At 47.2% G+C, this 10,927-nt stretch overlaps 1 protein-coding gene across 2 annotated transcripts in view; it reads left to right on the top strand.

Moving 5' to 3' along the window:
• The first annotated feature begins 10,744 nt into the window (after nt 1-10,744).
• Lhcgr (luteinizing hormone/choriogonadotropin receptor) overlaps nt 10,745-10,927 on the top strand; it is a 57,735-nt gene continuing 57,552 nt past the window's right edge. For both annotated transcript variants that reach the window (XM_013517565.1, XM_005391008.2), the window contains exon 1: nt 10,745-10,811. In XM_013517565.1, the coding sequence (XP_013373019.1) occupies nt 10,804-10,811 (8 nt within the window). In that variant the 5' untranslated portion in view covers nt 10,745-10,803. The remainder of the gene's footprint in view (nt 10,812-10,927) is intronic.

The following is a 10,927-nucleotide window of genomic DNA, read 5'->3' as shown; positions in this document are numbered from 1 at the left end:
TCTTAAAAGCTAAAATGTACATTCACATTCTAGAAACCAAATTCTGCTTTTACATGAAAATTGAACTGTCCTATAGATGGATTTCACCATGAATTCTTAGAAAGGCAAATGAATAACCATTCTTTAAAGTGTTAACACTGGCTATTTGGATGTGTGTGTGTTTCATTTTGATGAAAGTTCTACATATATTCTTGTAGTCATTTCATTATAAAACTAACTCCAAAAAGACCTTATGTCTTGTCATGTCCAAGAACACCTGGGGACTAACCCTACCCATGTTATCATGACTCCAATCCCTTGCCTATTCACCCAACATCCAACCCAGGTCTTCTAGAAACTTCATCTGATCTTTTACCCTTGCCTACAGCAGAGCCAGGAGCTCCAAGTTCGACCTAGTTTCAGACATTTTTAAAAACAAGGTCCATGTCTATGACACACAAAGGCACTCTGAGGTCCCCTAATCCCTGAGCAATTGCTCACACGCTGGGTCTTATTGCTTAAAAGGAACATAAGCTCCTCGGACACCAACCTGGACACATGCTGCGTATTTGGGAAGACGAGGAAAAGAACAAGCACAAAACACCTGTACGCACATTGCCAGCCTGCCTGGTTTCTGCAGGCCGCTCGAGTTGGATGAGGGACCTCAGAGACCGCAGACTGGCAAGAAAGAACATGGGCTCCCTGGGAAGTGCTGAGCTGCAGGAAGGAGCTTCCTTTTTCAAAGCTATCAGCCCACAAACTCACCCTCAGAGGGACAAAAAGCACTACATTTTTGGGTTTTTCTTTTCGTCTCCCATTTCCCTTCAGTGTCATAGCCACTGAGCTTGTAGCTTATTGACCAAGCCTTTCATGTACCAAATAAGTGCAAGTGGTAGCTCTTAAATTGTCAGACGGACGATTATCTCCTGTTAGGATCTGACTTCCTCCTGGTTGTTTCACTCTTTTCTCTCCACCTTGGCTCTGTGCTCCTCAAAGACTGAAGCAGGGCCATAGAAGTCTATGCTTTACCCACAAGAGTCTTGCTAATCTTTGGAATACAGTTGGCACTCAATAAACTCATTGATCTATGAGTAAGACTTTTAAAAGTGCTTATAGCCATTATGAATCTCAGCCTACACACTGAGGCAATGCAGAAAAATATCTACTTCTTTATTTTCATTAACTCAAATGTATTTCTAGTTTGAGTTCACATCCTCCTGCGAGGTAGAAAATTAAGCATAAGCAGGCCTGAAGACAGGCAGTTGGGAACCACATGAAAAACAAAGATGTGAGTTCTTTTTCCCCTTTGTTTCATTTTTCATAATCCTTGGCTATAGATAAAATCTGAACAAGCTTCTGGCTTCAAACTTTAGCCCAAGAAAATGTAAGATCCTCTGAGCACGCTGATAAGCTCCAGGGCCATGCAAAGTCCTGACCACCGGTGAGGGTCTAGAAAAAATGCTCAAGGTCTCAAAACAAACTAAAGGCAAACATTCCACTTACAGAGTAACCAGGAAGCTCCTTCCCACAGAAGGTGATCAAAACAGCCCATTTTCCTTGTCCCTGGAGAAAGGAAATGATATTCCTTGAAGACCCGTTTAAGCATATAAATATAGCCTGGGCCTTAATTCAGCACGACTGTCATCTTGACACTCTCCCACCTTCACATTTGAAGGTGGATTCTCTCTTGGTTGCTCTAAAAAACTACCGTTTTAATATTACCCTACTTATATCCTGTACAGCTGCACACATGCCTTGTCTGAATTCTTTCATCAAAGAGACAAAGAACCAAGGAGACTTGCTGGCTCCTAGTGGGTTAGGACGTGGCTTCCCAGAGAACTCCCAGGTTCACAAGAGTTTCAATCTCATCCTCATTCTCCTCCTCCTCCTCCTTCTCTTTCTTTGTGTTCTCTCTCTCCTCCCCTTCCTCCCTCCCTCTCTCCCCCTCTCTTCTCTCCTGTCTTCTCTCCTCACTCTCAGTGGCATTCATCAGACTCCCTCCACTGAAATCACCAAGGCCGTTGAGTTAGGGCGATCTCTTACCTGAACTGTAATTAAGAAGTCAGGGGCTGGGGATTTAGCTCAGCGGCACAGCGCCTGCCTGGCAAGCGCAAGGTCGTTAGTTCAATTCCTGGTACTGGAAGAAAAACAAAACAAAACAAGTCAATCTGTTTACTAAAAGGGGAAAAAAAAAGAAGTCCTTTCCATTTGGGAGCAATGGAGCAAGAACAGAAAAGACCTCATGCAGGAAGAAAAGTAGAGAGAATTTGTTCCACCGTCAGGATCTTTGGTGGTAAGTAACTTAAACTGACTCTGAAAAAGTGTAGAGAAAATAATAACATCATCATCATCCTCATTATTAGTAGGAAGAGTCGGAACACTGAGTAATGTTCCTAGAACTAAAGGAAAATCTGAACAATCAGTCCTTAAAAAGGACAGGAAAAGAACACTTCTAAGAATTTTAGTCAGAATCTCACAGAAGAAAGAATGACTCCTCTCCAGCACTTCCATCTGTAAGATGCTCCACTGACCAATGCCCATCACAGACAGAGCAGAGTTTTCCCAGGTAACAAGGTGCTAGGAGGGGAGCGGAACACCTGCAGCAATATTAATTCTACTTGACACATGACCCTGGAGCATGCGCAGGTGCAAATTCAAATGTAGACAAAGAATAGAAGCATTAATATAAGTAGTAACACGCCTCAGAGCAGACTGAGGGAAGAGAATAGGCTACAGCCTACTGGACCAGGATAACTGGTGAAGGAAACTAACAAATAGTCACTGAAAAGGACTATCTGCCTTAGAGAAAAAGATTTTATCAGTTATGTTGAAAGAAGCAAGTTAAGATATAGTCAAGAATCCCACCTAAAGAAACATATTTCATTGCTATGCAGAAGTATGTCTAAGCTAATCATGTAGCAAAATACAAATAATTCTCATCACAATGCATGAATTCAGTTATCAGGACAAATCTGTTATGGTCTTCACCAGTTACTTAGTCAAATAATTCATTCTGTTATTGAATCTTTATCCCTTACCTGATACCATTCCAGGAGAAAGGTATGAGCACAAAAGTGGGCAAAAGCAGGTAAGTGTCGATGCTCGGGGATGGATGGAATCTCAGGCTTTATTTATTTCTTGATCCAACACATAGCTAAGGACCAAGATATAGAATTTTAAGAACCACATAATTATGTCAGGACAGCATTTCCCAAACTGGTACCTCACAAACTGGCTCTTTGAGAGGAAAGGAAAGGGAGATCCATTATTAAAGGGAGTTCCCCCAGACATCCGAGGATGACCATGATAAGGAGACAAAACAAAAAAGGAAAAAGCATGGAACAGCTGAGTAGTGGATGAGTTCCCATCCACAAAGCAAAATCGCCAAAAGAGCTTCCTGGGGCAGCCCAAGAATCGGGACGTCACGACCTCTTGTTCTTACCATACATGGATCTCAAGCTGATTTCAGGAAGCAGTTTACATCAGCGACACGGATAAATCTCGAAACAATTGTGTGGAGTGAACGAAACCAAACCAAAAAAGAGAACACTCTGTATGGTTTCATTTTTATAAAATTCTAGAGGACAGAAGCTAAGCTGTGGTGACAGAGAGTAAGTCCGTAGTTCACCTGGGCCTGGAGGCTGATGGGCGACAAGAGCAGGGCTGAACTACGATAGGAGGGGACGAACCGGGAGGAGCCTGGGGCAGCGGACGCGCTCATTATCCTGAGTGTAGTGATGTCTGTGCAAACAGAGACATCAAAACTCATCCAATTGTGAGCTTCAGCTTGTGTGCTATTGCATGTCCATTACAGCTTCCCACCTGATAACATGCTCACAAAGATAAAAGATGTCTTCACTGAGCTTTAGCGTACAGCAGAGCTTCTCAACATTAGTGATATTTCAGGCCAGATGACTCTTTGTTCTGGGACATGCTCCATGCACTGTAGGATGCTGGGCAGCATAAATAGCAACACCTGACCACTACAGATGGCCGAAGGTGACTCCAGACACTGCCACAGTCCCTCGCCAGCGAGGCTGCGGACATCCCCAGCTGAGAGCCTTTCTCCACAGGGAATTAGCAGCTTACAAAGGAGGCAAAGGAGGAGAGAAATGTGAGTCCGTGCAGGCCACGCTATGCATGCAGACCTGACACTATAACCTGCACTCCGAGAAGGAGGACAGCCGGAGCTGTGAGGGTCCTGACAGAACTGTCACAAAGCGCCAAGGCCATAGAGAGGCTGAACAGCGGCAAAGCAGGACCCAAAGGGAAAAGCCAGAAGTACTGACATCGTGCCTGGAGTTTATTTCTATTTCCCAGAGTGCTTTTATTCGTATCACCTTACTAGGTGCTTACACGACCCATGCGAAGAGGAGAGCGGTGCGTCCCCACTTTTCAGACATGGAAACCGTGACCCGGAAGAGTCTCTGTCAGCTTCTAAGTTCCTGAGCCTCTAAGTGTTGTTAGGTTATTAGACCTGCGTCTCCTGAGGAGGGGAGAGCTTGATGATAATCTTTCTCCAGTCAGAGCTAAAATCTCTCAGAAGTAAAACTTCTGAAGGGCTATGATTAAAGGTTCTTAATCTCTGGTGGCAATCCAACAAGGAATAGTCTATAAAGCTCTGATGAATTCAGTTTAGCAAATTCAGTGTAAGGAGCCATTTCCGAGATGAGTCTTGTCAGTGAAGAATGTTAGGACTGAGGCACGTTGAAGAACATGCTCTGTTGCCTAGAAACAGGAGGAACTCACTTTACTGAAGAGATTCAAGTCAGCAAGTTGAGGAGGGGCCCAGCCTCCCCTTGCCGCCCCCCTCGTCCTTCACAGACACCAAACCCTCTCCTTCAGAAAGACCTTATCACTAACACCAAGTGCAAAGGCCACACACGCCTCTCCTTGAGCAAAGGAAAGCACTGCTCCCCTCGCAAACGAACCTCAGGCCAGCGCAGAAGAAACCTGGCAAACGGGCTGCGGGAAGCACAGGCCACACCACGTGGCCCAACCCGTCCTCTGGCCCCAAGTTTGAGAACCACTGATGCAGGACTCCCCGGTTTGCCTCTCCCAAGTCAGTGTTTCTTTGGTTCCCAGACCCCCTCCAGGCAGCGGTTGCTCGGTTCTGCACACCCGAGATGGCACGCCTGCCCGCCTGTCCCCCGGCCCTCCTGTCCCAGTAGGCACCCTCAGAACTGCGCAGGAGCAGCTTCCACCGAACTCACTTCTCCAGGAAGAGGAGCACAGTCCAGCCCTGCCCGCTGGTCTCAATGACCCCTTCAAGGAAATGCCATTTTCATAAAGGCCTTGCACGCCCTGGGCGATGGCTGGCTTCACTGCTCGTCTGCATGCCAGGCGGTGTCCCGGTGTAACTCCACGTGACAGATACTAGCTATAGCAGACGGAGAGGCGGTGTGGCTTGAATAGAGCTGGCCCCCAGCAAGCAGCCCCAAATGGGACGGCAGGTGGAGGCTGAGAAGCAAGGGCTGCCACACTCACCTGAAACAGCCACGGCTAACATACGGGTTTCCCTCTCCTGATCTCTCTGCTCCGAACGAGTCTGACTCGGGCGCAGGGCCTGTTCCCAGCACAGCTCTAATGGGAACAAGTTCCCAGTGCAGTCTCTGCCCTCCCCGCTGTGACTCATCCCTACGTTGCACATGCCCAGCGTCTCCTCACCACCTTGAGCGATTCAGAAATTGTTTTACAAGCCAGGAGTGCGGCCGAGAGCCTGGAATCCTAGAACTCTGGGAGGCTGAGGCAGGCGGATCACAACTTGGAGCTCAGACTGGGCCATTTAGCAACTTAGTGAGACATTATCTCGAGACAAAAAGTAGAAAAGGGCTGGGGACACAGCTCTGCGGAAAAGCCTAGGGTTCAATCCCCAGGACCCTCCCCCAGGACCCTCCCCCACCCCGTAATCCGACAGTAGATAATTCTGGTGAAGGGACAATTTGCTCAAAGTGCTCCCACCCGGTGCTGTATGTCTCACTTTCACACTGCAGCCTTGAAAAGTGATGCTTAGCCGGGAGGAAGACACTGATGGCCCTGGAACCGCTGGACTGGAGGGATGGAGGGAGGAGGGGGCTTCCCGTGGGGCTGCCGCTCAGGTGCTAAGGGCAGCTCTGGCTGTAGGCCAATGTGTGCCTGTGTGTGTGTGTGTGTGTGTGTGTGTATATCAGTGTGTGTCCGTATGTGTGTGTGTCTGTGTGTCTGTGTGTGTCAGTGTGTGTGTATGTGTATGTGTGTGTGTATCAGTGTGTGTCTGTATGTGTGTGTGTCTGTGTGTGTCAGTGTGTGTGTGTGTATGTGTGTGTGTATCTGTGTGTCTGTATGTGTGTGTGTGTGTGTGTGTCGGGGTGTGTGTGTGTGTATGTGTGTGTGTATCAGTGTGTGTCTGTATGTGTGTGTGTCAGTGTGTGTATGTATCAGTGTGTGTCTGTATGCGTGTGTGTCAGTGTGTATATCAGTGTGTGTCTATGTGTGTATGTATATGTGTCGGTGTGTGTCTCAGTGTGTGTGTAATTATGTGTGTGTCAGTGTGTGTGCTTATGTGTGTCAGTGTGTGTGTGTGTGTGTCAGCGGAGGGGGAGGGGTCCTTGCCATAAAACCCAGGTGCCTGCCTGAACATGAATAAATCTGTTTTCTCAAAGTACATCACCAAGTGTATTCTGCGTTTTCAAAGTACTGTCTCAAAGGAACCCCAGGCCCTTGCAGATACTACGGCCTTCTTAGAGATCCAGAATGCATATTAGGAGAAACGCTCTAGAAAAGCACCTTATTTAGCCTTTTAAACTCAATTTTCCCCAAATTTCAGGGGTTTTGATACTTTTTCCCTAAATATTGCCAATTAGCCTGGTGGGGAACTAATATCTATGTATCACACACTTCGATTACTTGTGCACCCGGTTTTCAAGAATGAAGCCCTGTTTTCCTGCTGACTTCTACATCATTTGAGAAAGCATTCTCTTTCCCTGCACTGGGTCTGACATTTTCGCTTGAAGTTTAATTTCCAAATCAAGGTCACAGTCCAATAGGAGGCCTTGCCTACCGTGCAAAGAACGCTTGGTGACTTATTTAGCAAAATGCGGCTAAATAGAGAGGAGAGTGGCATGGTTCTGGATCCTGCCTTGCTGTGCGCCGCATGCCTGCATGCGCACCCTCAGCCTGTTCATTCCCAAAAGCATCCCGGCAAACACTTCTGCTGCGGAGGGGAAAAACTTACTGTGGACATGGTGAGCCCCGTGACGGAGACAAGAGTGAAAATGCCAGGTCCCTCTTATCTGGTAAGGACTGGGAGAAGCGGGCACAGCAACTGCAGTCCCCAGAAAAGCTGAGAGTACAGATGAGGGTTTTGTCTGCACATGACAGAGATGCAACTCCAACTAGCTTAGGCTCATTGCTCGGGAAGTGAGGTGTGAGCCGGCCTCAGGCACGGCCAGCTCCACGCAGCCAAAGGGCTCTATGGAGATTCATTGCCCTGTCTGCTCTTCACCTCTGTTATTCTCTCCAGAGTGCTGCTCACTGCGAGGCGGCTCGGACAGGCTTTCTGCAGGAGACAAAGGAGGCAGCTGCCCCCAGACCGTTACATCCTGCTCTAACATGACTGAAAAGGCCAGGCCACTTGTGCAGACTCTGCTTCTCTCCCCCTTTCTCTCTCTCTCTCTCTTTCTCTCTCTCTCTCTCTCTCTCTCTCTCTCTCTCTCTCTCTCAGAAAAGTCTCTGATGTGCCAGGCCAGTCATCCCATTCCAGCCCCCAGCCCATCTGAGTGCCAGGGCCGGGCACCTGTGGACCGGCAGCTTCAAATGTTCCTCCTGCCCAGCAGAACCCTACGATGGCACTGGAGGTGACAAAAATGGTCACCCCATTATCTGGCTTCACACTATCTAGACAGAGAAATAGAGATGGAATTTCCAAGCAAGCAACAGAAAGGCCACACGGAATCTCAGAACATGACATGTGGGATCATTTTTTTGTTGTTGTTCTCCTGTTTTGCTTTGGCTTTTGTCCTGTGTAGCAAGGTGAACAGTCCAAAGGTATAACTCTGTGTTTCTTTTCCCACTTTTTTCTTCCTCTGCCCTACATTCACCTTTTCTTCCAGGGGAAAAGTAAAGTCACTGCTTTTATGAGGGAAGAAACACCAGCTACAGTCCTAACAGTATGTGCTTGAGAATCAAAAAAGCTTGCCTATTCTACCAAAGGGTGTTTTTATAACATTATCAGTGCTTTGCTAACTTCCTGCAACTCCAAAGTCAGTGTGGTATCAAGCACTATTGAGTTTTGACCCTGTGAGTAAAGAAAATAGATTCTCTGATGTTGTGACACTGCTCACTCCAAAAACAAATAAATAAAATTAGAATAAATAAACTGATTGTTACTCAAAAGAAAAAACCTCAGCAATACAACCAACTGAATAATTTTAAACATTTAAACACACACAACTGTTTGTATGGATGTGCTTCAACACAGCAAGTTTCTTTAACAATGAATCAAAATCTTCAGGCTTCTTTCAAAGTCCTTACAACTGAATCCTGCGCTTTTATTTTTTTAAGGCAAATTCAATTCTGCAATTCCCATTTCAGTACTTCTCAAATCATGCTCTGGGAACCCTATGCATCAAAATGGCAGGGAGGGGCTTGTTAAAATTCAGGTTCCAGGCCCATATCTATTGAGTTGGAATTTTTTCAAGGAAACCCCATGAATCTTTGCCTTTTTAAGTTTTACTCATATTTGAGTTTTATTCATATTTCTAGTTGCATTGTCAAATATTTTTATTCTACAAGGTGAGATAAATTGCTTGTGTAGTCCATGAACTGTATTTTGTCAGTAAAATGTAATTAACAATCTATGGGTTGTGCTGTTTTGGGGGACAGAAGTAGTAAGTAATACACACACTCACATAAGACAAAAGTTCTTCAGATTTGAAAACACTCTAAGTAGGTCATATATCAATTGGTAGGAAATATAAATTCTACCGTAACAATTTTTTGTGATTGTAACAAGCAATGCAATCTGATTTTCTTATAATGTGGACGTTGTGAGAATTGACCAGTGAGAATTAAGATCCAACTGAAATGAACTGACAAAGTTTTATAAAAACTCATTACAGCAGTGAGCTTTTCTCCACATGAACAAACTCACCTCTTCATAAGCAGGATTTTATCTCCCATCCCAGACAAATGGGAAAAGTTCATACACACATCCTGATTCCTTCCCCTGGCAACACTGTAAGAGATGCTCACAAAGCCCACACATGTTAGAGAGAGAGGGGCCGAAGGGCCAACCCTTCTTCATACAGACAAAGAAACCAGAGACCAAGTCACTTGGCTGATAAGAGCGCTGGGGGGAAAATCCAAGTCTCCTGACTGCCCTGTCCTCCTGGTGGACAGGAGAAACGACAGGACCCTAAGGTAATCATGGATGGTTACTTGATACCTGTGCAGATAGATCTAGAATGTCTGAGAATACACTAAGCAGTGCTGGTAAGCGCTTCTCATACACAGGACTTCACCAGGCACCTGCTACAGACCTCAGCCGGGGTTCCACGTAACCAGTCTGTTGTTCAACAAACACAGGGAGCACCTATTAAGAACCAAGAGTTGTGCCATGCCCTAGCAACACAGGGAAGGCAAAGTCGCACCTTACACACAGCTTGTTACATTACAGTCTATAGAATCGAGTGCCATGGCCACAGTGCTACGCTGTGTTGAGTCAGAGAAGGCTCACAATGACCCTGACGCTGGACTGAGTCTAAAGCGCAACCAGGAGTTTACCTGAGGGAGTAAGGGGAAAGGAAGAGAAACCCATTTGGAGCATAGGTGCAGGTCTGAGTGCAGAGGAAGCTGGAGAAGACCACATTACAAGCAGGAGCACTGACTGGGCCATCCGACACACTGTGGACAAAGCCAAATGATTTCTTTAAATAATAATAATCTTCCAGTCTTGGGAAAGAGACTGCACACTGGTGACTGACGGAGTCTGCTCTTGAGATCGGTTCCTGAAAGAAAGAAATCCGTGTCCGCTTCCTGAGCTGCTCCTTGCCCACCCTTAACGTCCACCTCTCCCACCAAGACTGGGCTTCCCAGAGCCCAAGCGGAAGTTTGAAGGAGAAATGTCTAATCCTCAAATTAGAGTGGAAATGTTGCACGCCCGTGGTTCCCATCTGTCTTGGTTTCTTTTCTCTCGTTGCTGAGACAAAATACCTGACACCCAGAATTAAGTAAGGAAAGGTTCATTCAGCTCACAGTTTGTGGAGATTTCAGTCCATACTTGGCTGGCTCCAAGGCAGGGTGGCACATGGCAGAGGGCAACAGTTCATGCCAGTGGAAGATAGCAAAAGCAACAAGAGCGAAAGGGAGGAGCGGCAGCAAGCAGCCTCTTTCCCTTCCCTACATTGTAGGCAACTATCCGTCCCAGGACGGGTGTAGCGCTCACACTCATAACCCCAGCGTTGGATCATGGATCGATCACAGACTCTAGAAGCCCGCCCCATGACTGCATGAGGCTTTGGGGGACAGCCCGACACACACCATGACACCATCAAACCTGGTGTCCTTCCCAGTCCCTTGGCACGCAGATCACAGAGCTGTGTCTGCAACAGTGTGGGACGGCAGGAAAAGACAGTGCACACTGCGCTCCTGTATTTGCCAGCCGTGTGACCAGGGAAGTCCCATCTCCCGGGGCCTCATTTCCGGCTGCAAACGCCCTGCTAGTTTGATGCAGAGCTTGGACGTGAGCTGGGCCTTCCCCTGGGGCCGCTGCGGGGCGTCAGAAAGCCGTCCCACCATTCGCCCCACACCTCCCTGTTGAGCTCCTAGCGCGGCGAGGCGGGCGGGATGCGCAGGTAACTGCGACCTGGATTTTGCTCGAGGGACCTCACAGCGCACGGTGGAGGCCCAGCCAGCCTCCCTGGGGGCAGGACAGCCTCGACCGGCAGAGGGATCCCCGCGGAGGCGCGAC

This window comes from Chinchilla lanigera, unplaced genomic scaffold (genome assembly GCF_000276665.1).
Source record: "Chinchilla lanigera isolate Chin_1 unplaced genomic scaffold, ChiLan1.0 scaffold00040, whole genome shotgun sequence".
Lineage (NCBI taxonomy): Eukaryota > Metazoa > Chordata > Mammalia > Rodentia > Chinchillidae > Chinchilla > Chinchilla lanigera.
The sequence above is the reverse complement of the archived record's forward strand: the minus strand, read 5'-3'. Positions and strand labels throughout refer to the sequence as shown.